Consider the following 27344-nt stretch of genomic DNA (forward strand, 5'->3'; position numbering starts at 1 on the left):
TGGCCCACTTCCTCTCGCTGTCCTAGAATGCCCTCCCTTCTCATATCTGCCAGACTAACTCTCTTCCCCTCTTCAAAGTCCTACTGAGAGCTCACCTCCTCCAAGAGGCCTTCCCAGACTGAGCCCCCTCTTTCCCTCTGCCCCCCCTTCTGCTCCTCCCTCTTCCCCTCCCCTCAGCACTGTGCTCATTTGTATTTATCATTTATTACCCTATTTATTTTGTTAATGAGGTGTACATCCCCTTGATTCTATTTATCTTAATAATGTCTTGTTTTTGTTTTGTTCTGTTTTGCTGTGCTGTCTGTCTCCCCCATTTAGACTGTGAGCCGGTCATTGGGTAGGGATTATCTCTATCTGTTGCCAAATTGTACATTCCAAGCGCTTACAGTGCTCTGCACATAGCAAGTGCTCAATAAATACTATTGAATGAATGAATAAAATGCTGATTAAGACTGTGAGCCTCACGTGGGACAGCCTGATTACTGTGTATCTCCCCCAGTGCTTAGAACAGTGCTCGGCACATAGCGCTTAACAAATGCCAACATTATTATTTTTATGTGGGTCAGATCTCGCTCCTGTTTCTGAGGTGAAGGGAGCTCAGGTGACTGGAGGGAGGGACCTGTGTGGTATTTTGCCCACCCTGAGGGCAGGGCCCACAGACTCTTGTTTCCTATGTCAGGGGACGTGTCTACCAACTCTGTTATATTGTACTCTCTTAAGCACTTAGTACAGTGCTCTGCACACAGTAAGCGCTCAGTGCATACGGGTGATTGATTGATTCCATTGAATCAGGAGGAGTGGGACTCCAGGTTATCCACCCAGCCTGGAAGGAACCTTTTGATGGTGCTGGAAACATCTCAGATCGGCCCCTCCCACTGAGGGCGAAAAAGCAGCCAAGCAACCGTGGCGAGGAATGGGTCCGGTCAGGTTGCTTTCTGCCAGCGCGCGTGTAATTTTGAAAGCAGCTGAGCATGCTGGAGCAGCCTTCTCCCTGGGAGAAGAACGGAGACAGTTTGTGAGTTAGAGACGTCGGGTTGAACAGCCAGAGAACACTGGTCTTGGTGATGGTTGACGGTCAGAAGTGCAAGTTCGGCTCTGTGCCCCCTTCATCTTAGGCAAGTTGACCGTTAGCCAGACTCACTGCTTCAGCTGTTGGGGGTGGTCCAGAGTGGTCCAAGGGTAGTGACCTGGGGACAAGTTGACAGTGAGAGCCAAGGGGCAAGGAGTGTCATGAGAAAGTGACTATCAGCCGGGGCATTTTTGTTTTTTAAAATGGTATTTGTTAAGCACCAACTCTTTGTTAAGCACTATTCTAAGAGCTGGGCAAGAAACAAGTTCATTGTGGGACACACAGTGCCTGTCCTACATGGGGATCAGAGTCAAATAGGAGGGAGAACAGCAGTGAGGTCTAGTTGACAGAGCATGGGCCTGGGAGTCAGAGGTCGTGGGTTCTAATCCCCGCTCCGCCACTTATCAGCTGTGTGACTTTGAGCAAGTCACTTAACTTCTCTGTGCCGCAGTTGCCTCATCTGGAAAAGGGGGATTAAGACTCTGAGCCCCATGTGGGACAGCCTGCTTACCTTGTATCTACCCAGTGCTTAGAACAGTGCTTGGCACATAGTAAGCACTTAACAAATACCAAAATTATTAAATTGTTATTAAGTCACTTCACTTCTTTGTGCTTCAGTTCCCTCATCTGTAAAATGGGGATTGAGACTGTGAGCCCCATATGGGACAGGGACTGTGTCCATCCCAATTTGCTTGTATCCACCCCAGTACTTGGCACCTAGTAAGAACTTAAGAAGTCCCGTTTTTTTTAAAAAAAGAGTATTGAACCTCCATTTTACAGTTGAGGAAATTGAGGCACAGAGAAGTGACTTGCCTAAGGTCACACAGCGGGCAAGTGGTGCAATGCGGATTAGAACCCATATCATCTGGCTCCCAGGCCCGTCATCTGTCCACTAGGCCGTGCTGCTTGTGGAGCCTTCACTGGTGAGCGACCTTGGTCTCTCAGCCTGGGTTGCTGCTTTATGGGCGGTTCGGTGCTTGGGTCCAATCAAGTTAGGTTTTCGACAATGTTGCCTCATAGCAAGTTTCTCCAACAGCCAGGATCTGTGCTTCCAGGGGCTCATCCTGCCCCCCTGGGCCATTGGAGCCTTCTAGAACTTGGTGGGGCTATGTGGTCTCCCCTCATGCGACCTGCCTCACTATGCTAAGTTGCGGGGAGCAGGACTTGAGTGACGGAACAGTGATCACGGCGTTTCATTATGGGCGGCCTCATCCGGCCGTTGGTTGGGTATTTGGCCTTGCTGCCTGACCTGGGCCCGAAGCCCAGCACGGCCTTGGAGGCCTCAGCTGGTCATCTGTGCTCCAACCCAGGCGTGGGATAGAGCTTGAGATCGGGCCAGAGCCTGTTGCCATTTCTGCCAGGTCAACTGTCCGCCTCCTCTAGGATATGCTGGCTTCCGGCCTTGTGCACGCTGACCAACTCCACAAATGCCCCCAAACATCCAGGGAATTTGCTGATAGGAGGGAGGTGTGATTTTGGGAGTGAGCATCTAGTCTTTTGGTGAGTGGGGATGGGCATGCTACCCCGTGCTGGAGAAAAATGGCACAGCAGGAGGAATAATGTCCAGGTGGTCCAGTCTTCCCATCCAGAGTTTTCATACCAGAGGGAAATACCAAAACTAAGTCATTTTGTACCCAGAGATGTGGTCTTGGTGTCCTTCCTCTGACCACAACTTCATCCTCCTAGGTCTGGCGTGAGCAGCGTCACATTTCTTCCACCCCATGCCCCAAGAAGTCGGTCCAGAGGTGATGGGAGACTGTGGCAAGACTTCTCCCTCCCCTCATTTCATACCCTTTTCCAATGTCATTCCAAAGCATGGGGTGGGGGTAGGGCAACCTACCCTCAGGGCACTGGGTGCCAGAATGGCCCAGGCTGCTGCTGTTGTTACAGTTGGGTAAGCCCCAGACTGTGCTCACTGCTGTGACCCTCTGCTTCTCCGCTGACCCTGTTCTGAAAGAGGGTTCTGAAAGAGGTGGAGAAAAGGCACGCGCGTGTGTGTGTGTCCCCGTCCCTCTCTCTTTCTCTCAGCTGCCCAGATGAGGAAGCGGCAATATTTAGTAGATAAAGCAAGGGCCTGGAAATCAGAAGGTCAGGGGTTCTAATCCTGAGTCTGCCACTTGAGTGGGCTTGGGCAAGTCACTTTACTTCTCTGTGCCTTAGTTATCTCATTTGTAAAATGAGATGGAGACTATGAGCCCCATGTGGGACAGGGACTGTGTCCAACCCAATTTGAATGTATCTACCCCAGCTCTTAGTAGTACAGTGCCTGGCACATAGTAAGCACTTAACAAATACCACAATTGTTATTATTATTGTCCTCACCCTGTGTCTGTCTGCCCCTATGTGCTACCTAGAGAGTTTCAGGGGGCAGAAGCCTGGAAGCAACTGCCGGCAACTGTGTCTGGCTCACCTCTGTGTTCAGGAAGCCTTTGGCAGATATCCATCAGTGAGGAGGGCCACTTTACCACGTTTCTAGTCAGGGAAACCGGGACTTGGGAAAGGAGTGAGTCTTTTGAAGGTCACCCTGCTGAGGAATGACCACCAGGCTGGGATGAAATCCAGGGGGCCCAACTCCCGCAGCTGGCAGTGGCAGGCGCCACGTGGCACTGGCTGTCATGCCGGCCCTCTGCCCATTCACTGCCCCTTCCCACCCCTCCAGAATGATAGTGTCATTGATTGGGTCCCCGTCCGTCCCCTCAATGTCTTTTACCTCTGCCGCCTCAAACTGCACACATCCCTTCTACCCAGTGTGGAGACAGCGCAGGGTTTTGGGGGTGGTTTATGTTCATTTTGTTGGAGGCTGAGGTGAACCCAGGGGGATCCCAGTTTGAAAGAGTTGGGACTCGGCAGGACTGACCAACAGTGCTGGGAAAGTAGTTTCTCCCCTCGATCACTGAAGCAGGAAGCTTGCCGCTGCTGCCCCACTCAGCCACTCCCATTTGGACTCTTCTCTCCTTTCCCCCAGCAAGTCCTGCACAGCCACTTTTAGTGCAGAAAGGATCTGGGCCTGGGTCCCCATAAGTGACTGGGAACTGGCATGGAAGTTCCCAAGATGATGATAATAATGTTGGTATTTGTTAAGCGCTTACTATGTGCCAAGACTGTTCTAAGCCCTGGAGTAGATACAAGGTAATCAGGTTGTCCCACGTGGAGCTCACAGTCTTCATCCCCATTTTACAGATGTGGTAACTGAGGCACAGAGAAGTTAAGCCCAAAGTCACACAGCTGACAAGTGGCGGAGCCGAGAGTAACCCATGACCTCTGACACCCAAGCCCGGGCTCTTTCCACTGAGCCACGCTGCTTCTCCATGTTGCACTGGTGGCTCTGTCGGCCTTTGGCTCCATCTCCCTAGAAGCCCAAGGTGGTGCTGGTTGCTCCTTTCTGCCCTGAAGTCAGGGCCCAGACAGGAGAGCCTAGAAGCAGATTACATTAATCTCAGCCCAGTGCAGAATTGGCTGGGGCTGGCGGCGGGGGGTGAGGAGGAGGGAGAGTTGGCTGGGTCAATCCAGAAATAGCCCAGACTTCTATTCCAGGAGCGGAGGTGCCGCTTGGACAGAGCAACGAGCTGAGCAAAGACGAGCTCCCCAGAATAGGTATCCCTAGAATAGGAACTTCTCATCCAGTATGGACCCCATCAAAACAGACGATTGGTTGACAGAGAGCCTATCTTGGGTACTGGAAGCCCTCGGTCGGCGCCCGTACCACTGACCAGCGACTCTGTCACTGGGGTCCATCCCTTCCTGGTCAGTCAGATTGATAATCTTTCCTCCCGGCTCTTCTGCTGGGAAAATGTGGAATGTGGCATTCCTGCTCAACCATGGGCAGGGGTTGGGGGTGTCCTCCCCCATCTCGGCCCCCTTTCTCTCTTTCCACCCTCCCCCTCCGATCCCTGAGCGGAGCAGTGTATATTGTCCAGGCCTCTGAGGGGTGAGTTGGCTATCTTTGCTGCAACTGAGCTTTAGCCCTCCTCCCCTCAAAATGGGTTCACGATAGTTTGCAGTGGAATGGGCCTCGGTTGGTGAAAACAATACTAGTGGTGGCAGGGGAATAGTGGAACCAAAGATGGAGAGGGAGCATGGGGGTCTGTGAGGTGACCGAGAAGCAGGAAGAGTAGAGGGTTCCTTCGCTCTCTCTCGTGAGGTGTGTGAGATTGAGGATTCTGTCGTGGGCCAGTGGGAGATCAGTAGGGAGAAAGGATCTGGAATGGGCAATAGTATTAATAATAATTGTGAGCTTACTACATGCCTAGCACTGTACTAAGCGCTGAGATAGATACGAAATAATCAAGTACCACATGGAGCCCCCTTCATAAGTAGGGAAAGGGAATCAGGTATTGATCATCATTTTGCAGTTGAGGCAATCGAGGCACAGAGAAGAGAACTGAGTGTCCCAAGATCACCAGCAGCCAAGACGCAGACTAGGAATAGAATCCAGGTCCTCTCACTCCCAGGCCTGTGCTCCTTGCACTAGGCCACACTCCTTCTAAGATCATCTAATTCCACTCAGGGCTCACGGTCTAAATATATGTGTATATACCATAGATTCGTAGTATTTGTTCAGCGGTTTCGTCTTGTGAACAAGCACTGTTCTAAGTGTGGGGCAGATACAAGTTAATCAGGTCGGACAGAGTCCCTGCCCAATGGGGCCTGCTGTCTAAGTAGGAGGGAAGATGGGTATCGACTCCCCCATTTTGCAGATGAGGAAACTGAGGCACAAAGAATGGAATGATTTGCCAAGGTCACAGAGCAGACAAATGGCAGAGCCAGGATTAGAACCCAGGGTCGTCTGACACCCAGGCTCTTTTCACTAGGCTACTGCTCGGTAGGGGCGAGGTCAAGAGCCAACAGGTGAGCAGTGGACATCTCTCGTGGAGAGCAAGCGGGTCATGGATTGAGGTGGGTTTCTTTGCAGTGGTCAGGACCAAAGGGTTTGAATAGGTGAGGATCATAGAAGAGAGTTCCTCGAGAGAAATCTTTGAGATGGAGGTGTGTGAAGGTGGTTACCCAGTCATGGTTCAAAGCGACAGAGATGTGGGCAGGAAGGGGACTGAGACAGAGGTCACAGGTCATTCCCATCTCTTGTGATAGGTGTGAAGGGAGAGACGGGAGCCTCTTCCAGGCTCTTGCTCCGGCCAGTTTGCGGCCCGGCAGGACCCCTTTCCCTGCCTGGAGAGTCCATCAGGGAGGTGGGCTACGGAACTGGGGAGGAGAGGGAGGGTCCACGAGGGCTGGCGTGGAAATCTCTGAATGGAGAAAGGCCAGAGGAAAATCCCGGGCAGCTTGGGCCGCTGCCCACCATGAGAAGGTACTTGTAGGCCGAACCTATGGTCGGCAGGTGTCAGGCCCCAGGTCCGGCATCCAGAGAGTAACCCTCCCCTTCCCTCCCTTCCCCCCCGACTCCAAGGGTCCCCCTTTGCCTTAGCTGAGGGGGAGGAAGAGAGCCGGGATCCAGGGCTTTGGCAACCCTTGTTTCCAAGGCCTCTTATCGTCCCCTTTTCCCCAACCGAGTGGAGGGAGGCAAAGATCGTCCCAGACCCCTCCTCCCATTCCCACAACCGGGTACAGAGGGGATTCTTTCTTTAATCATGGGCCGGCTTTGGATGTCGCCTTCTCTCTGTTACATGGATTGGTTTGTCTGCAGGTCCTTCTACTTGCTTATCAGTAAGGTTGGGGTTGGTCTCAGAGCGTGAAACTCTAAAAGGGCAGAGTCCGGGACCATTCAGCTGGCTTTGGCTGGCCCCCTCAGACAGATGGTAGCATGAGACTGAGGACAGGAGCGGTATTGGCTGGGATCCGTCTTGCGTCGGGCAGGGTGGCGAGGGTGGTCCGTGGGGGCTCCCCAGTGTGGTGGGACCCACCTGCCTGGAGGGAGCCAGCAGGGCCCGGCCACCGACTCCCACCCCGGACTCTGACTCTTTGTCCTTTTGTCTCCTCTTCCTGCTCCTTCTCTCTCTTCCCCAACTCCAGAGCCAGGGCAGGGCGTTGTTCGTGAGCAGCACGACCTCCGCAGCCCCGGCATGACCTCAGGGAACGGGAGCTCTGCCTCTAGCGTTGCTGGCACCGCCCCCCAGAATGGTGAGACTAAGCCGCCCCACGCCATTGTCAGACCCCAAATCCTGACGCACGTTATCGAGGGCTTTGTGATCCAGGAGGGTGCGGAGCCTTTCCCGGTATGCATGTCTTCTTTCCCTCTTTAGAGACTGTCTAATGTGTGCCCAAGGAGCTAATCTCTTGATCACTGACCCCTGGGGTCCCCAGGGGGGGACGGTGACAGACCCTTGACTGGCCAGATCCTCAGCCAGGAGCTTCCAGTGTACCCTGAGAGGTGGTGCCCCCCTCCCAATCACTGACTTCTCTCTCTACCAAGTCACTTGCTCAGGAAGGACCCCCCTCAGTTTGGGCTCAGGGCCAGCCACCTGCAGTGGTGTCGGTCAGAGAGCGCACGGATGTGGAGAGGTTCTATAGCGGTGGCTCAGCCACCTCAGGCCTGGGGCTAGAGCCCACAGGGGCCAGGGAGGGCTGGCTGGGCCTAGGAAAGTCAACCCTAATGCGCTGGGGAGTGGGAACCCTTGCGAACCCTTACCAGAACTGGGGCTTTTGAAAAGCAAATCACTTATCTACCCCAGTCTTAGTACAGAACTGGGCACAGAATAAGCACTCAATAACTGCAGTAGTCATAATAATCATCCTGAAGATGAAAAGCCACCACACCAACTACACCTCGGGCCTCCATTCTGCTTCAGTAGGTGGAATGTGCCAAGCAGTGCGTGCCAGCCCTGCCCAAAAAGGAAGCAGTGCATACCAATGGGCCCCCTCCCCGAGGTTCCTAGGGTCCCAGAGCGCCCTCCGGCCCCCTGATTTTCAAGCCCCCATCAGCGGTATCCCAAGGCCCCGACTTCCAGTACTCGCCCCGATCTCTGGCATCCCTCCCACGGTGGGCCCAGGGTAACCCACTCCTCTCCCTGAGGACTTCCCAGACTTTAGTCAGCAGACCACAGTGGTTTCTCTTCGACTTAGGCTTTGCGGGATGGGGGTGGGTGTGAGTGTGGAGGGGGTTGGTTTATATTCAGATGTGCCCTCCTTCACGAGCCGGTGACTGGGAAGTGGGAGGGTTAGAGAAGAGGCCCCCTACCTCCTCAGCCCCCCTCACCTCTGGGGACCTGTTGCCCGGACTGTCATACAGGTGGGCCGCTCCTCCCTGCTGGTGGGCAATCTCAGGAAGCAGTATGCCCAGGGGCTCCCGGCGGAGAAACTCCCCCAGCAGGACAACACTACCACCACTGACTCCGACATGGAAGAACCCTATCTGCAAGGTAGGGAGTGCCTGGGCGGGCCAGAATCAGCAGCTCACGGGGGCTGGATTTGCAAGGGGTGGTGGCCCAAACTGAGGGGAGGGTCTAGCTGGACTGGACCGGGACAGATTCAGAGGGAGATGAGCTCTCCCGTATCCCGCTGCTAATCTAAGGCTAATAGGCCCGTAGGCCTTTTGCCTTGAAATCCCACACTGCGGCTTTATGCTCACTTCCCGGACCGGGGCAGAAGCTGCCACAGGGACCGGTCATCTCCTGGAGGCGGCATCCCAGCACGGAGATCGAGGATCTGCCTCTCCAAGGCCACCATCCAGCCAGGCCAGGGAAAAGGTCATCTGGCCAAGCCTGGGGCCCTGAGGCTGGTGGAGAGCCCAAAGACCTCGGGGAGGGATGCTGCCTTTTCCAAACGAGAGGAGCCGGGAGATCCCTGCCGCACAGCGGCTCATGGAGGGAGAGACCAAACCCGGCAGGCCCAAGGAGGAGAAGGAGCAGCAGTGGGCAGAGGGTGGGACAGCAGCAGGCCCCGCCATCGGGGAGCACGTGGGGAAGTGGGGCTCGGGTAGGGGAGCAGCTGCTGCTGCTGTTGCCGTCACCGCTGAGCCCTGACGCTGGAGTTGGGTCCCTCCTCCCAGACAAGGGGGTCTGTGTGCTTGTTTCAGAATCCAAAGAGGAAGGGGCTCCCCTGAAGCTCAAGTGTGAGCTATGTGGCCGGGTAGACTTTGCCTATAAGTTCAAGCGATCCAAGCGCTTCTGCTCCATGGCTTGTGCCAAGAGGTGAGTGGTCTTGGCTCCTTCAATCACACCCCGACTCCTCTCCAGCCCCACCCCCGGGGCTCTACGTTTAGCCCTTTGCACCCTTGCCGTCCTTGTTCTCAGATCACTTCACATCTCTCCTATCCCAAGAGGGCCTCCTTCTGTCATCCTTCTCTTTCTCCTCCCGTTCCTCCTCCCGTCTTCCTACCTCCCCCAATCCAGGGAGAGGTATCTACTCCCAGGAAGCCTGTTTTAGGTATTTACACTCCTGCCTGGCTTGATTCCAGGCTCCAGTCTGCCCCTACCACACCTAACTCCCAGAGACTCCTGAGGAAAAGGGGTTGTGATGGGCTGGGCCCTGCAGAAGTCAAGCACTCTCCTGCCCTCCCTCCTAGCCTCGCTGCCATTGCATGGGCACCAGAGCGGTGCCTTCCTCTCACCTCTTTCCAGGGGAGCAGTGGAGAATTGGAAGCTCTGGCTTCAGGTGTGGAAGAGAGGAAGGGGACTCGGCCCCCACCCTCAGAAATAACCCCCCTCTCTGTGTCTCCTGGCCCTCACCCACTCCTGGCTTCTCTTACAGGTACAATGTAGGCTGCACCAAACGGGTGGGGCTCTTTCACTCGGACCGGAGCAAGCTACAGAAGCCGGGGGGGCCGCCCCACAACCGCCGGCGGACCAGCAAGGGGGGCCTGCAGACCCTCACCAAGGAGGCCAAGAAGCAGGTGAGGGGCTTGGGGACCTGAAAGCCGGTCCTTCACCAAGAAGGATGCCCGACCCTTCCCCATCTCTGTTTCCCTCTGGTCTAGGGAATCAATCAGTCGTATTTATTAAGCACTTACTGTGTGCAGAACACTATACTAGGGAACCAGTGTCAGAGTACCCCATCCAGACTCATTGTGCGGATCTCCCTTTCTCCCATGCCAAGGACCTGTCTCCTTCCCTGGGCCCTTTCCTCAGTTCTCTCTTGCTTCCCTCCTTCCCCGCCCGCCTCCTTACCTTCCCATGTCTCACATTCTCTTGTTGCTTCCTGGAGGAAATGGGCCTATCCCAGGTTTGTGTGCAAGGAAGCAGGTGAGGCCTCCCCACTCAGAAGCTTCCTTTCTGGGAGGGAGGGCCTGGGACCGCCCCCAGTGCCGGCTCATAGGATGAAGCTGAACCCCCTTCCTTTGCCCTCTGCCCAGATTCCTCTAGGAGCCTAGGCCTTCATCCCCACATCACCCCCACTCTGCCGCCCTTGGGCTCCTCAGAGGCTGACCGGGCTATCGTGTTGGCTTGCAGCCCCCTGGGGCCGTGCCCCTTTCGGTGACGGCAGCCTTGCAGCTCACCCACAGCCAGGAGGACTCGAGCCGCTGCTCAGACAACTCCAGCTACGAGGAGCCACTGTCTCCCATCTCTGCCAGCTCCTCTACCTCCCGCCGCCGCCAGGCCCAGAGGGACCTGGAGCTCCCAGACATGCACATGCGGGACCTGGTGGGTGTCGGGCACCACTTCCTGCCCAGCGAGCCCACCAAGTGGAACGTGGAGGACGTGTACGAGTTCATCCGCTCCCTGCCGGGTAAGGGCCTCCGGATTCTTCCGTCCCATGACCTCTGCTGGACCTGGGGTGGGCTTGGGCCAAGTGAGCAGGGGACTCTTTCCCAAGTATGGAGCTCTCTGTTCCTGGGGCCTCTCAGGCTGGGGTTTCCAGCTCCCTCTGCCCCAGCCAGGCAGTTCTGGCCTCTCCTGGGGCTTTCTCTAACATGGAACCCCCTACTTCTCCTCCTTCTCCTTTTCTTCCTCCTCTTCCTCCTCCCACCCCCCTTCCTGCATTTATTGAGTAAACACTCGAGGGTGGTGTTCTGTCCTGTCCTGGGTCCTTTGAAGACCAGAATAAAGAAGTTCATAGTCCCTGCCCACAAGCAGCTTTCTCCATAAGGAAATTTTTCATCTCCAATGGTGAAGATGAATAAATTGAGCTGACGTGAGTGCTAAGGAGGGTGACACTCAGGGTGTTCACTCCCTTTCCAGAAGAACACCACTTCCAGAGCTTAACCCCTTGCCTTTCCCCCTTCCTGGGCCCAGTTCTGGAGCCTCTAGCCCACGCTGCCACCCTACCCCTTCATCCTCTGACGGTTTGGTCTACCCTTCCCAGGCTGCCAGGAGATCGCGGAGGAGTTCCGAGCCCAGGAGATTGATGGGCAGGCACTGTTGCTGCTCAAGGAGGACCATTTGATGAGCGCCATGAACATCAAACTGGGCCCTGCCCTCAAGATCTACGCCCGCATCAGCATGCTGAAGGACTCCTAGGCCCCATCCCTCCCTGTGCTCCCGCCCCACCTCTGAGTGAGGAGAGAAGAGAGCCGAAGCGGGAGGACCAGAGCCATACTCTCCTGAGGGGAGCTAGGGCCAGAGCATTGCCAGCAGGCTCCCCGTCCTTTCTTTCCCTTTCTCTCTGTCTCACTCATACACACACACACACTCTCACACACCCCTCCCGCCCCCCCAAGGGCCTTCCCTTCTGCCATGGAAGAGAAGGCTGAGGGTGCAGAAGCTGGGTGCTCTGTGGTTGTAAATATTTGTAGCCTCAGCTTCTTCCCCCTGCTCCAGGGGCGATGATAACCTCAACGTTCCCGAGCCTGAGTGAGCAGGGCCCTGAAGCCAGGTCAGGTGGTCTCTCACATGCCCTGCCTCCCCTGCCCTCCCCCTCTTCCGCCCTTCCTCCCCAGGCTTGGTAGCTCTTCTTCTACTACTTCCCTCTCCCTTGGGCCTATCGTCACCATAGCAACTGGGGTCCTCCCCTCTGCTCCCCAAGTTGGTCGAGAGAAAGGAGCTGGGCTAACCTGCCGTGCCCACCAGCAGGGCCGCCTTAATGCTGTGTGTGGGGGGATGTGTGTGTGAGAGAGAGAGAGACATTCACACATGGACTGTGGAGTGTGCAGGTTACGTGTGGGCCAAGCTGAGCTGTTGGTGGGAAATGGGCAGGAGCTGCAGCCCCAGCCCAAGGAGGAGGATGTTTGGATTTCTTTTCCTGGGCTTGTCAAACTCGCTGAGCCCTTGGAAACCAGCACCTCACACTGTGAATTGCCTCGTATGCCATGCATTCCCACAAACAGCATTAAGGAGTCACAACAGAAGCAGTCTTGGAGGAGGGGAAGAATCGAGGCCCAAGTCCCCAGTCTCTCCTTCCCTCCGGCACAGTCTGGCCAGAGCCCCTATCCCAACTGGCCCAGAAAGGGCAGCCCCAGGTAACGTCCTGCCCTGCTCTTACCTGCCCTCCCCTTCCTTCCCCTGCCCTATCCCAGACTTTTTGCGACAGGTAGTGATGCTCAGTGAGGCAGGAAGAGGGCTAGCCTTTGCCTTGCCCTGTTGGAAGCTGCTGGGAGGATGGCCCTCTGGACTAGCAGGCCAAGATGGGGCTTTCCTCAAGGGGGCTGGGCCTCAAGCAGGGTAGGAAATGAAGGACTTTTTAAACCTTTTGTGGTTTTTTTAAAATAAATTTGTAAAAGCTGCCTTGACTTTCCCTTATTCCTGATGGGTAGGTGAGGTTGTACCTGCAGGACTTCAGTCCCCTGCCTCTACCGGGAATCAAGGTGGGTGGGGCAGGTGGCCTAAGAGGTGGTGACATGGATATTGGACCCGTGACTTCTGTGTGGGAGGCAGGCCACGATAGGCTTCCTTCACCCAGTGTTCCTGAAGTGTCATTTTTTTTTTTAATGGCATTTGTTAAACGCTTTACTATGTTCCTGGCCTTATACTAAGCTCTGGGGTGGATACAAAAAATTGGTTTGGACCCAGTCCCTGTCTCACATGGGGCTCACAGACTCAATCCCCATTTTACATATGAGGTAACTGAGGCACAGAGTAGTGAAGTAATTTGCCCAAAGTCACAAATCAGATAAGGGGCAGAGCTGGGTTGAGAATCCATGACCATCTGACTCCCAGGCCTGTACTCTACCCACTATACCATGCTGCTTCTCTGTGACAACTGGGTACTCCAAACTCTTGGTCCAATCCTGTCCCTGAAAGTGGCATCCAAGACAGCCTGGTTAGGGCCCACTTTCTGCCCCTTACAAAGGGTAGAGCTGGCTGGGACAGGGCTAGGGCTTTTGCCTGCAAGTAGCCTGGCCTGACTTCTCAGCGACAGAATATGACAATAGGAAACAAGCACTGACCAATAGGAGTGGTGCTGGCCCTGAGCCTGGGAGGGTGCATCTGGGAAAGAAGGGGTGGAGAGCAGCTGCTGAAAGAAAAAATAGGGAAGCACCCTGCAAGAGAAATGAAAAGGGGAAAAAAAAATAGCTCTAGGCAAAGATGACAGATGGAGGAAGACTAGATTTCAGATTCAGTGCAGAGATTGGGTCACTGCTCCCTGAAAGGGAATAGGGATAGGGAGGGGGAGAGTGGAGGGTCCCCTCAGAGAGCGGGGTGGGCTGGGGGGTGGGAAGGCAGAGCTGTGAACTCAGGCTGTTTCCTAGCAGCCCCCAGGGTGCCAGGTCCCGAGCTAGAGCTGGAACCAGGAATCGACGTGTGGGAAGAGCCCCAAGTTGCAGCAGGGATCCCGGGCCTCTTGGAGGAACATGAGCACTCAGGCAGTAGCCATGGATGCCATCCAAGAGGCTGGGGCAGCCCTTCTCCCCTCCCCCTTCAAGACCAGGGTCTAAGATGGAGACTGAAAGGAAGCCAGGAGGCTGTGGCTTGTTCTGAAGTGATGCTGTTACTCAGATAAAGGGGCTAAGGAACCCCTCCACGAGTATTTATTTTCATATCCCTGTGCCCTGTTGCTTTTTTTTAAATGGTATTTATTAGCACTTATGATGTCAAGCACTGTTCTAAGCACTAGGGTGGATACAAGTCAATCAGGTGGGCCATAGTCCCTGACCCAAATGGGGTTCAAAGGTCCAAGTAGGAGCGAGAACAGGCCTACCCACAAAGCAGTTAACACTGGGGCTCAGGGAAGCATCACCCTGGTCTCCCTGGCTCTGCATTAGACGGTCTGGAAAGGTGTATCCATTGTGTCCGAGGAAGCGTTCAGAAGGTGTTTGGCCAGAACGCTCACCATCCCCTGGCCACCTTCCCCTGTATCCTCAGTCTGTTCTCTGCCTCCTGAAAACACTGGGGTCCTAAAGACCCCCCTTCTCTCCCCTGCCCCACTTTAATGCCCTCCTCACGGAGGAGCCCCTAAATCCTTGCTCTTCTGGACCTGGCGGCCCCACTGACTTGAAGAGCCCTATCAATAACAACAGAGAGGCTACCTCACAGATGGAAGCAAGCACCTGGGACAGGCTGGTGGGCCCGGGACAGGAATCAGTTAATTGATTGGGAAGCAGTGTGTCCTAGTGGATAGAACACGGGCCTTGGGAGCCAAAGGACCTGAGTTCTAGTCCCAGTCTGTCACTTGTCTGCTGTGTGTTCTTGGGTAACTCAGTTAACTTTTCTGGGCCTCAGTAAACTGTAAAATGGGGACTAAGACTGGGAGCCATATGTGTGACATGGACTGTTTCCTACCTGATTAGCTGGTGTCTACCCCAGTGCTTAGTACAGTGCCTGTCACATAATGAGCTCTTAACAAATACCAGATTAAAAAAAGACAATAGCAGCAGCCTTGTCTGGGCTGGTGGCTTTCCCTTTGATCAGGGAGATTTCCCACAGCTCCCACCTGCTCTCTAGGGCACGCTTCACGGGTCACCTCGGCCTTGGCCCTGGATATTGGTTGGGAGTTGGGGTCCAGACTGATCCCGGCTGGACTCTTCTCACCATGAATCCGTGCCGTGTTTTGGGCAAACTAAAAAGCAACAGCGATGATGGAGATGTCTTCCCCTCTTCCTCCTCAGAGAAGCAGCGTGGCGCAGTGGAAAGAGCACGGGCTTTGGAGTCAGGGCTCATGAGTTCGAATCCCAGATCTGCCACCTGTCAGCTGTGTGACTGTGGGCAAGTCACTTAACTTCTCTGTGCCTCAGTTCCCTCATCTGTAAAATGGGGATTAAGACTGTGAGCCCCACGTGGGACAACCTGCTTCCCCTGTGTCTACCCCAGCGCTTAGAACAGTGCTCGGCACATAGTAAGCACTTAACAAATACCAACATTATTCCCCTCCCTGTAGTTTACTAAAATGTCTCCCCTACTGGGCTGTGTGTTCCTCGAAATCAGGGATTGTGCTTAACAACTACTGTTGTAGTCTCCCAAGTGTTCCATACATGATCCCGTACAGTGCTCAGCAGAGTCAGTGCTCAAATAGCATTGATTGATTGATTGTGAGGTCTCCTTCCTGGTTTGTAGCCCAGGCTAACAGGAAAGGAAGAGCCAGACCTAGGGGAAAAAGGCTCTTGCCCAGTCCAATTTTTCTCTGAGACCATCCCCCCCTCCCTCCTTTCCCTGCCCAATCAATCAATCGTTTGTATTTACTGAGTGCTTACTGTGTGCAGAACCCTGTAGTAAGCGCTTCTGAGAATAAACTATAACAATGTAACAGACACATTTCCAGCCACAAGGAGCTTACAGTCAACAATCACCTCCTCTATTTGCAGAGGGAGCAGGCATCCAACTGCAGAGCAGAGCAAGTCCAATCCTGTGTGTCCACCCCCTCTCTCACATTGTCCCCAGGCCCAGGCAGCCCAGCCCCCTCTTCCCCAACCCCCACCCCCTGCGAAGAGGGCAGCAAGGTCATGGGTGAGGCAGGGAGGCTGTTCAAGTCAGTGCTAATTGAGCAGTGACTGTGTGAGGAGCACTGAACCAAGGGAGAGAAAGTAAGGGAGAGGATAATAGTTTGTAGACACCATCCCTGCCCTCAGTGATTTTACAATCTGACAGATACTAAAATAAATGACGGGTAGGAAGAAGCAAGCTCCTGAAGGTACATAGCAGGCCTAATCCAGGCTCCGCCATTTATCTTTTTTGTGTCCTCTTTCCCTGTGCCCCCCTCAATATCATCCCATTGAAGTCACTTCCCGCAATCTGGTCCGAGATCAGGCTGCTCTAAAGGGGAAGGCTGGGGCCCCAACCTTGTAGAGACAGAAGAGCACAATTCTGCCAAGTGAAAAGCCTTCCATCCCCAGGGCCCAGACTTGATCTGGGTCAAGGGAGGCTGACCCGTCTAAGAGGGACTTGGTTTGGCAAGAAGGACAGGGCTTGGTCTGCAGGAGCGGAAACTTCTTGTGAGAGGGTGAACTTGGAGGCGGGGGGAGGGAGAAAGGCAGACAGGAAGAGAAGAGGCAGCAAGGAGGGAGGGAGGGGGCAATCTTTGGAGAAGGCCAGGAGGGACAGGCAAGTCCCAGATGGGCACGAGGACTCCACTGTCCAGACTGGCATGGAGCCCCCAAGGAGGATCACAATGGGATGGGGCACCCAAAAGATGGAAACAGAAAGTGAGCCCCCTGGTACTTCGATGACTGAAACTGGGATAGTATTGCCAGGAGCAGGCAAGGTGAAGGGGGAAGGAGCCCAGGCCTGGAAGTCAGAGGCCTTGGGTTCTAATCCAGACCTTGCCACTTGTCTGTTATGTGGCTTTGGGCAAGTCACTTCACTGCTCTGGGCCGCAGTTTCCTCATCTGAAAAAAGGGGATTAAATACCTATTCTCCCTCATATTCCCTCATCCTAATACTTGGACTGTGAGCCCTGTGTGGGACAGGAACTCTGTCTGATCTGCTTATATTGTATTTCTACCTTAGCGCTAAGGAAGCACTTGTTTTATGCTGTCGAGTCATCGCCGATCCTTAGCAACTCCATGGACACATCTCTTCCAGAACGCCACACCTCCACCTGCAATCTTTCTGGTAGTGTATCCGTAGGGTTTTCTTGGTAAATATATAGAAGTGGTTTACCATTGCCTTCTTCTGCACAGTAAACCTGAGTCTCCGCCCTCGACTGTCTCCCATGCCGCTGCTGCCCAGCATAGGTGAGTTTTGACTTGTAGTAGATTGCCTTTCACTCACTAGCCACTGCCCAAGCTAGGAATGGAATGGGTATATCCCTGCTTGACTCTCCCTCCCTTGGCCGAGACTGGTAGAGGACTGGAAACTCTCCAGATGTGCCCCTGAGAGGAGAAATAAGCGCTTAACCAATACAATTTTTTTTTCATTCTTATTATTTTGTATTATTATAATTATCATGGTTCTAGTTGAGCACTTAGTATGTGCCAAGCACTGTTCTAAGCACTGGGGTAGATACAAGTTAATCAGATTGGACACAGGCCTCATCTCACATGGGGCTCACACTCTTCATCCTCATTTTAGAGATGAGGTAGCTGAGGCCCAGAGAAGTTAAGTGACTTGCCCAAAGTCACACAGCAGACATGTGGCAGGGTCCGGATTAGAACTCAGGTCCTTCTGATTCCCAGGCCCATGCTTTATTCACTAAGCCACGAAGCAGCATGGCATAGTGGATAGAGCATGGGCCTGGGAGTCAGAAGGTCGTGGGTTCTAATCCCAACTCTGCCACTTGTCTGCTGTGTAACCTTGGGCAAGACACTTCTCTGCCTCAGTTACCTCATCTATAAAATAGGGATTGAGTCCCTGAGCCCCGCATTGGACAGGGATTGTGTCCAACCCAATTTGCTTGTATTCACTCCGGTGCTTAGTACGGTGCCTTGCACATAGTAAGTGCTTAACAAATACTATAATTATTAATTATTATTATTACAGTAGCCTGACTATGAGGAAAGAGAGTGAAATACAGGTCCGTGGCCAGCTTTATCCCAGCACAGCAAAGCGGGCGGGGCTCCTGGTCCCTGCTCCTGCCACTGGAGGCCGACGGGGTGTCGCCCGGGGAGCAGCCGGACGCCCTGCCCTCTGATCCCTGAACCCAGAGCACCTAAGCTGTCAGTCCTGGGGATGCTGTGAAGCTCTAGGGTGGTACTTGGGTCAGCGTGGCTCAGTGGAAAGAGCATGGGCTTGGGAGTCAGAGGTCATGCGTTCGAATCCCGGCTCTGCCACTTGTCAGCTATGTGACTGTGGGCAAGTCACTTAACTTCTGTGCCTCTGTTACCTCATCTGTAAAATGGGGATGAAGACCGTGAGCCTCACGTGGGACAACCTGATTACCCTGTATCTCCCCCAGCGCTTAGAACAGCGCTCTGCACATAGTAAGCGCTCAATAAATACTATTGAATGAGTGAATGAATAGTAAGCGCTTAACAAATACCAACATTATTATTAGGGATGGGCAGTGGGGGACCACCCACCCAGTTGGGCAGCAGGGGCCCCACATGGCCCCCTGCCATGGGGTGAGGGCAGCTACATGAGGTGCCAGGAAAGCTGGCCCTGGTTGGCTTGGAAAATATGCTTCCCATTCTTCTGGCCTGACATTCAACTATTCCATTTTCTAACCTCCTTTCTGGTGTAAAAAGGAACTTTGACCGTTGAGAACTGGATATCAAATGTGAAGGGGCATCTCTGTGTTTCCTGACTTTTCAGACGTGACTGAGGAGAGCAGAGCTCTGGAAAGAGAAAGAGAATAATAATAGTAATTAATAATAATGGTATTTAAGTGCTTACTATGTGGCAAGCACTGTTCTAAGCACTGGGGTAAGTACAAGGTAATCAGGTTGGACATAGTTCCTGTCCCACATGGGACTTACAGCCTTAATCCCCACTTTACAGATGAGGTAACTGAGGCCCAGAGAAGTGAAGTGACTTGCCTAGGGTCACCCAGCAGACAAGTGGCAGAGTGGGGATTAAAACCCATGACCTTCTGACTCCTAGGCCTGTGATCTATCCACTATATGATGGGCAGAAGGGGAACCGCCCCATGCCTCTCAGAAATGGAGAGGTGACCCAGGTAATTTCAGCCCAGTTTGACATCAGGGTTTTCCCCAAGTGCAGAGCAGAGCAAAGGAACTAGCCACCCTGGGGAAGGGAGTTAGGGAAGGAAGGTGAGGAGAGCACGGTGCTCTGAGAGGGAGGCTTGGTCAGGCTCCGTAGAGGAGCTGGGGCTTTGATCTGGAACCCCTAAGGGTCTCTGCAGCTTCCTTCCCAATCAGCTCCCTCAGAAGTCAGCCCGGGCAGTGGCAGCCAAGGACGGGGTGAGATGTCCCCCCTGCATCGTCCATGTACCTGGAGGTTTGACCTCTGGACAGTTGATATTCGCCTATCCCCAACCCCACACCACTTATGTACATATTTTTAAATGATATAAATTATTTATTCATATTAAGGTCTCTCTCCTGCTCTAGAATGAAAGTTTGTTGTGGGCAGGGAGCGTATTTGCTAATTCTGTTGTATTGTACTCTCCCAAGCGCTCAGTACAGTGCTCTGCATCTAGTAAGTGCTCAATAAATACGATTGATTAATATCCCAGGGCTCTTTCCCAAGCAATGTGGAACCCCCAGAATCCAAGGCCACTGCCTTCTGCCCCTACCCCAGGCTGTATTGGAAATCTGTCACCGTCCACCAACCCCACCCACAGCCTAGCTCGAAAAAACTTGAAGAGCCAAGAAGAAATAATAATGATAATGGTATTTGTTAAATGCCAAGCACTGTTCTAAGCACTGGGTAGATACAAGGTAATCTGATTGTCCATGTGGGGCCACATTCTTAATCCCCATTTTCCAGATGAGGTAACTGAGGGACAGAGAAGCAAGTGAGTTGCCCAAGGTAACCCAGCAGACAAATGGCGGAGTCGGAATTAGAACCCATGACCCCTGACTCCCAAGCCCGTGCCTTTTCCACTAAGCCACGCTGCTTCTTGGACTTCAGTCTCATTCTGAGGCTCTCCTCCTGAGCTGTCTCTGCCCCATCTTTGCCCCTTCTGTCCTTTACTGCTCTGCTGCAGCAGTCACCTCAAGCACTAGCTCTTGCCCCCTGCCCTTTCTCCTCTCAGGGCCCACTGCTTGCCTCTGCCAGGGTCTCTGGTCTGCCTTGAGATCCTGGCTGTTTGGGCCATGGCTGATTGACATATTCCCTGCCCACAGTGAGTTTACAGTCTAGACTGCAGGAGAAAGGCAAATATATAACAGATACGTACATAAGTGCTGGGAGAGAACCAAAGGAGCAAGAGAGCAAGTCTGGGTGATGCAGAAGGGAGTGGGAGAAGAAGAAAAGAGGGGCTTAGTCTGGGAAGGCCTCTTGGAGGAGATGTGCCTTCGATAAGGCTTTGAAGGGGAGAGAGTAATTGTTGGACTTGAGGAGGGAGGGCATTCCAGGCCAGAGACAGGATGTGGGCTAGATAGGTGAGGCCCAGGCACAGTGAACAGATTAGCATTAGAGGAGTGAAGTGTGTGGGCTGCATTGTAGACGGCGAGTAGTAGGTGCGGTAGGAGGGGGCAAGGTGGTGAACTGCTTTAAAGCCAATGGTAAGGAGTTTTTGTTTGATGCGGAGGTGGATGGGCAACGACTGGAGTTTTTTGAGTTGCAGGGTGACATGTCCTGAATGTTTTTGTAGGAAAATGATCCAGGCAGCAGAGTGAAGTATGGCCTGGAGATGGGAGAGACTAGAGGCTGGGAGGTCAGCAAGGTGGCTGATGCAGTAATCCAGGCGGAACGGAATGAGTGATTATAAATAAATAAAATTACAGATGTGTACATACATGCTGTGGGGCGGGGAGGGGGGATGAATAAAAGGAACGAGTCAGGTTGACGCAGAAGGAAGCGGAAGAAAATGAAATGAAGGTTTAGGGAAGGCCTGTTGGAGGAGATGTGCCTTCAGTAAGACTTTGAAGAGAAGGAGTAATTGTCTGCCAGCTATGAAGGGGGAAGGCATTCCAGGCCAGAGGCAGGACATGGGTGAGAGGTCAGCCGTGAGATAAACGAGACTGAGGTACAGTGAGAAGGTTGACATTAGAGAAGCAAATTGTGTGGGTTGGATTGTAGTAGGAGAGTAGTGAGGTGAAGTAGTTATCTTTAAATCAGGCAAGGTGATTGAGTGCTTCCAAGTCAATAGTGAGGAGTTCCTGTTTGATGCAGAGGTGGATGGGCAACCCCAGGAGATTCTTGAGGAGTGCGGTAATATGGCCTTTAACCCCTGCTCTGGGGTCTGGCCTTCTTCCCCAATTAAGCTGCCCAGGGCTTACCCTCCAGTGAGCAGACCTCGAGGATGGATGTTGATGTGGGATGTCCCCCTCCTGCACCGCCCTCCCCCACCCCGGCATGCATGTGTACACACACACACACACACACACACACCCAGGAGAAACAGCATGGCATAGTAGTGGGAGGAGCGTGGGCCTGGGAGGCAGAAAGTCACAGGTTCTTATTCCAGCTGCACCACTTGTCTGCTGTGTGACCTTGGGCAAGTCGCTTCACTTCCCTGTGCCCCAGCTACCTCATCTGTAAAATGGGGATCAAGATTGTGAGCCCCACGTGGGACAGGGGCTGTGTCCCACCTAATTTGCTTCTATCCACCTCAGTGCTAAGTATAGTGCCTGGCACATAGTAAGTACTTAACAAATGCAAAAATTATTATTATTATTACCAGGAGGAAGTTGGGGAGCGTTGAGGGGGAGCACTCGAAAGCTGGTGTGGAGTGGATGCCTCCAAGGGCCTTCCAGCCTTGGGATTTGATGATTCTAAGACTTACCCTGCTAAAGGGCCAGGTCGCTTAGAACAGTGCTTAGAACAGTGCCCCAGTGCTTAGAACAGTGCTTGGCAAGTATAAGCGCTTAAAAAGTAGCAAAATTATTATTACTTGGACACCCCCACCCAGCCCAGCACTGGGGACCCAGAAACCCAGAGATATCACACAGGGGGGCCCAGCGAGGCACAATGACGGGGCCTGGGGTCAGGTAGGAGAGCAATTCCTCTGTGTGCCAGGAGAGGGCATCAGTCAATCAATCAAAAACACGTATTGAGCACTCACTGTGTGCAGAACACTGTGTTAAGAGCTTGGCAGAGTACAATGTTACAGAATCGGTAGACATGACCCCTGTCCACAAGGAGCTTACAGTCTAGTGAGGGAGACGGGCACTAAAATCAGTTAATAATGTTGGTATTTGTTAAGCGCTTACTATGTGCAGAACACTGTTCTAAGCGCTGGGGTAGATACAGGGTAATCAGGTTGTCCCATGTGAGGCTCACAGTTAATCCCCATTTTACAGATGAGGTAACTGAGGCACAGAGAAGTTAAGTGACTCGCCCACAGTCACACAGCTGACGAGTGGCAGAGCCGGGCTTCGAACCCGTGACCTCTGACTCCCAAGCCCAGGCTCTTTTCCACTGAGCCACGCTGATGGGGCCCTGTTTGACCTTGATGTAATAATAATAATTGGAGTATTTGTTAAGTGTTTACTGTGTCCCAGGCACTGTACTAAGCACTGGGGTGGATACAAGTAAAATGGGTCGACACGGTTCCTGTCTCACATGGGGCTTATAGTTTCAACCCCCATTTTATAGATGAGGGAACTGAAGCCCAGAGAAGTAAAGTGACTTGGCCAAGGTCACACAACAGACAAGTGATGGAGCTGGGATTAGAATCCATGACCTTCTGATTCCCAGGCCTGGGCTCTATCCACTAGGCCGTGCTGCTTTTTTGATGTAAATTCTGCCATTTGGCCAGACCCCTGACAAGGGTGCAGTTTGGCTCTGGCTCCGTGGGACCTTCGTAGGATGCAAGCAGTGTGGCTCAGTGGAAAGAGTACAGGCTTGGGAATCAGAGGACGTGGGTTCTAATCCCAGCTCAGCCACTTGTCTGCTGTGCGACCTTGGGCAAGGTACTTCAATTTTCTGGGCCTCAGTTACCTCATCTGTAAAATGGGGATTAAGACTGTGAGCCCCATGTGGGACAAGCTGATTACCTTGTATCCCCCCCAGTGCTTAGAACAGTGCTTGGCACATAGTAAGCGCTTAACAAATGCCTCCATCATCATCATCATCATCATCACAAGGAGTGGGTGTGCAGGAGGCTGGGGATGGTGTGGGGGAAGGGAAGCAGCAGTGGTGGGAATCGATCATCCCCAAACTGGAATTTGAGAATCGAACTCTGAGGGTCCCACCAGCCAAGAGGCTATCATAGCCACGACGGACTGAGGATGTGTGAGGTCAGCCTTGGCACCTTGGGGTTGGGCATAGGGTAAGCAGTAATAATAATAATAATAATAATAATGATGGTGTTTATTAAGTGCTTACTACATGCGAGGCACTGTACATGTGTAGCCTCCGGCCCCCTGGCCGGGCCGTCTGGGATCTCAAGAAGTTGCAGCCTGGGAGCAGTGGGAACCAGAAAGTCAAGTTGTCAGCGGAGGGGAGGAGATGGGACTGGAGGAAAGGCCCTGGGGCGGCGGAGGGTGGACCCAGCCATCTTGCAGGTGTGGGGGAAAAAGGTTGTGAGAGACAGAGAGAGAGTGTGATTATTATTATCATCATTATCATTATTATGGTACTTGCTAAACATTTACTATGTTCCCAGCCTTGTTCTAAGCGCTGGGGTAGATGCAAATTGATCATGTTGGATGCAGTTCTTGTCCCTTGGGGGACTCACAGTCTTAATCCCCATTTCAGAGATGAGGTAACTAAGGCATACGGAAGTTAAGTGACTTGCCCAAGGTCACACAGCAGACATGTGGCAGAGCCAGGATTAGAAGCCAGGTCCTTCTAAGCGCTGAGGTAGATACAAGGTATTCAGGTTGTCCCATGTGGGGCTCACAGTCTTAATCCCCATTTTTACAGATGAGGTAACTGAGGCCCAGAGAAGTTAATTGACTTGCCCAAGGTCACATAGCAGACAAATAGCAGAGCTGATATTAGAGCCCACGTCCTCTGACTCCCAATCCCGTACTCTTTCCTCCAAGCCATGTGTGTGTGGTGGGTGTGATGTGGGAAGGGGGTTCGGGGTGGGAGGTGAAGGGGGATAGTGCCATCCTGGCCTGCCAAAGGGAATGCCCGGTGGCCAAGTTGCCTTGGAAACCCATTCCCTCTTTGTGTCCTCTGTCCTGGAGTGCTCCCTGATGCCCATCGGGGGAACATCAGGGCCAGAAGAAGGGCTATAAGCTCGTTATGGGTAGGGAATGTGTCTATCATATTGTTGTGTTGTACTCTCCTAAGCACCTAGTGTAGTGTCCTGCATACAGTAAGCACTCAATAAATACGATTGATTGATGGATTGATTGACAGGGATATGCAGGTGGATAAATGGGGGATAAAATAAAAGTTAGAATAATAATCGTGGCATTTGTTAAGTGCCTACCATATGCCATTCGCCCTACTAAGCACTGGGGTAGATACCAGATAATTGGGTTGGACTCAGCCACCGTCCCACATAAGGCTCACAGGCTTAATCTCTATTTTACAGATGAGGTAACTGAACTACAGAGAAGACAAGTGAATTGCCCAAGATCACCCAGCAGACAAGTGGCAGAGTTGGGATTAGAACCCGCATCTTCTAACTCCCAGGCCCCTGCTCTAGCCATTAGGCAACACTGCCTCCAGAGCCCAAAGGACAAGGCCACCCCTGTGCCCAGTGCTTATGCTGCCGTGCCCTTTGGGAATTGAAAGTGGGAGAGGCCCAGTCAAAGCTGTATGTCACATGATCTCCCCTGCGGTGACCTAGGGCTGGCATGTGTGTGCACATGCGTGTGCTTGTGTATATGCATGTATGCTCCAAAACCTCCGCGTGTGGGCCAGCTAGCTGGTTGGGTGGGGAAGTGTGTGAGGCTCTGAGCTCGGAGGTGCCCTGTGTGGGGAGGGGGCCGGGGCAGGGCAGAGGAGACGAGAGGAGAAGAAGCAGGAGCCAAGCAGGTGCTGCCCTGGAGTCCGAAGCCAAGAGAGGCCGTGGCCCTCGGGATGGTCCCGGGCGGGCAGGTGAGGGCAGGAGGGGAAGCCTGGGGGAGAGGAGCAGCCCGGTCCAGGGCCTTATCAATCCCACAGGAATGTTTCCTGCCCCTACAAACCCCTGCAGGGCCCCCGGCGGGCGAGGGTGGCAGACCAGTCCAGGGAGGAGCAGCAAGCTGCTGCAGGAGCCGGCCCAGACCTGCCCCGCTGCACGGTACAGCACAGCACAGCACAGCACAGCTGCTTCCTCCCCTTCCGAGAGCCGCAGGGGCTTGGGTGGGGTGGAGAGGGCCGGGGGTCGACGTTCATTCGGCCCACCCTGATGGCTCAGGTCCAGAGAGTAAAAACCTGGAGGGTCCAGGGGAGAGGACGAGCCGGAGAACCCAGCCTCCCTCTCCACAGGTTGTCTCCCCGCCGCAGCCACCAGCTGGGACTCTGTTCTGAGCTCTTCTTCCGCCAGCCAGGAATCTGTACTGAGCACCCCCTCTGCCATCTGGAAATCTGTACTGAGCTTTCCCTCTGCCAGTTACAAGTCTGAACGGGACACCCCCTCTGCCATCAGGGAATCTGTAACTGAGTGCCCCATCTGCCAGCCAAGACTCTATACTTTCATTCATTCAATAGTATTTATTGAGCGCTTACTATGTGCAGAGCACTGTACTAAGTGCTTGGAATGTACAAATCGGTAACAGATAGAGACAGTCCCTGCCCTTTGATGGGCTTACAGTCTAATCGGGGGAGACGGACAGACAAGAACAATGGCAATAAGTAGAATCGAGGGGAAGAACATCTCATTAAAACAATAGCAAATAAATAGAATCAAGGGGATGTACATCTCATTAACAAAATAAATAGGGTGATGAAGATATATACATTTGAGCGGATGAGTACAGAGTTGAGGGGATGGGACGGGAGAGGGGGAAGAGCAGAGGGAAAGGAGGGAGAAGAGGGTTTAGCTGCAGAGAGGTGAAGGGGGGGTAGAGGGAGCAGAGGGAAAAGGGGAGCTCAGTCTGGGAAGGCCTCTTGGAGGAGGTGAGCTTTATACTGAGCTCTCCCTCTGCCAGTCAGGTATCTGTATTGAGATATCCCTTTGCCAGCTGGGATTCTGAACGGAGCAATCCCTCTGCCAGCTAGGAATCTGTACTGAACTCTCCCTTCACCAGCCTGGAATTCATATGGACTGGTACCAGTACCAACTGATGATCTGCTGAAACGTGTTGTGTGCTGAAAGCTGTTCTAGGTCTCCTGAAGATATTAAGAAGAAACCAAGCCAAGGATTTGAGATTATAATTTTCTTGAGGACAGGGATCATGTGTCACTGGGCAAGTGTCTTAACTTCTCTGGGCCTCAGTTCTATTAGCTGCAAAATGGGGATTCGATACCTGTTTTCCCTCCTAATTAGACTGTAAACCCCATATGGGACTTGATTGTCTTGTAACTACCCCAGCATTTAGTACAGTGCTTGGCACGTAGAAGTCCTTAACAAATACCACAATTATTAATATTTTAATTATCATGTCCAGTAACTCTATTGTACTCTCCCTAACACTCGTCTTATGCTGTCAAGTCATCTCGGAGCCATAGCGACTCCATGGACACATTTCTCCCAGCATGCCCACTCTCCATCTGCAATTGTTCTGGTAGTGTATCCACAGAGTTTTCTTGGTAAAAATAAGAATGTGGTTTCCCATTGCCTTCTTCCACACAGTAAACTTGAGTCACCACCGTCGACTCTCTCCCATGCCGCTGCTGCCCAGCACAGGGGAGTTTTGACATGAAGCAGACTGCCTTCCACTCGCTAGCCACTGCCCAAGCTAGGAATGGAATGGATATGCCTCTGCTTAACTCTTCCTCCCGGAGCCGAGACTGGAAGAGTACTGGAAACTCTCCAGGTGTGATCCTGAGAGGGGTCCTAAGCACTTAGTACAGTGTTCTTTATAGAGTGGGCACTCATTAAATACTACAGTTTGATCTAGGAATGTATTGTCTGGTGGGGAGACCAGACCCACAGATTCCCAGACTTCCTAAAGAAGCAGCATGGCATAGTGGATAGAGCATGGGTCTGGGAGTCAGAAGGTCTTGGGTTCTAATCTTGGCTCCGCCACTTGTCTCCTTTGTGACCTTGGTCAAGTAACTTCACTTCTCTGGGCCTCAGTTCCCTCATCTGTAAAATAGGGATTGAAACTGTGAGCTCCACATGGGACAGGGACTGTGTCCAACTAGTTTTGCTTGTATCCACCCCAGCTCTTAGTATAGTGCCTGGCACATTAGGAGCACTTAGCAAATACCGTCGTCATTATTATTATTATTACTTTGGAACATGTGCTGGGGACTCAGAGTTCAAGAACAGAAGCGCTCATGAGATTTGCAGAGACAGATACAACTCAAGTGGAGGGAAGGATGGGGCACAGGGCGTTGGGGGCAATGGGGAAGTGGAGAGAACTTTGAAGGGGCTGGGGTCGGGAGGCATAGCTGGGTGAAACTCAAGGGGGAAGATAAAGCAAAGACTGTAAGCTCCTCATGGGCAGGGAACATGTCTA

The 27344-nt window shown here is 53.0% G+C and overlaps 1 protein-coding gene and 2 non-coding genes across 6 annotated transcripts in view; 1 reads left to right on the forward strand and 2 right to left on the reverse strand.

The window, feature by feature from the left end:
* PHC2 (polyhomeotic homolog 2) overlaps positions 1 to 12621 on the forward strand; it is a 54707-nt gene extending 42086 nt beyond the window's left edge. For 2 of the 4 annotated variants that reach the window (XM_029065596.2, XM_029065597.2), the window contains 6 exons: positions 7037 to 7239; positions 8253 to 8382; positions 9012 to 9153; positions 9713 to 9854; positions 10411 to 10687; positions 11264 to 12621. In XM_029065596.2, the coding sequence (XP_028921429.1) occupies positions 7037 to 7239; positions 8253 to 8382; positions 9012 to 9153; positions 9713 to 9854; positions 10411 to 10687; positions 11264 to 11418 (1049 nt within the window). In that variant the 3' untranslated portion in view covers positions 11419 to 12621. The remainder of the gene's footprint in view (positions 1 to 7036; positions 7240 to 8252; positions 8383 to 9011; positions 9154 to 9712; positions 9855 to 10410; positions 10688 to 11263) is intronic. The other 2 variants (XM_029065598.2, XM_029065599.2) reach the window with 1 other exon arrangement.
* A 4392-nt stretch (positions 12622 to 17013) lies between these two features.
* On the reverse strand, positions 17014 to 17151 carry LOC114812667. Its single transcript, XR_003760318.1, has one exon. It is a non-coding gene; the product is annotated as a small nucleolar RNA SNORA7 (small nucleolar RNA).
* A 9425-nt stretch (positions 17152 to 26576) lies between these two features.
* On the reverse strand, positions 26577 to 26714 carry LOC114812330. The gene has a single exon (XR_003759986.1). It is a non-coding gene; the product is annotated as a small nucleolar RNA SNORA7 (small nucleolar RNA).
* Between the last annotated feature and the right edge of the window lie 630 nt (positions 26715 to 27344).

This window comes from Ornithorhynchus anatinus, chromosome 5 (genome assembly GCF_004115215.2).
Source record: "Ornithorhynchus anatinus isolate Pmale09 chromosome 5, mOrnAna1.pri.v4, whole genome shotgun sequence".
In the NCBI taxonomy this organism is placed as follows: domain Eukaryota; kingdom Metazoa; phylum Chordata; class Mammalia; order Monotremata; family Ornithorhynchidae; genus Ornithorhynchus; species Ornithorhynchus anatinus.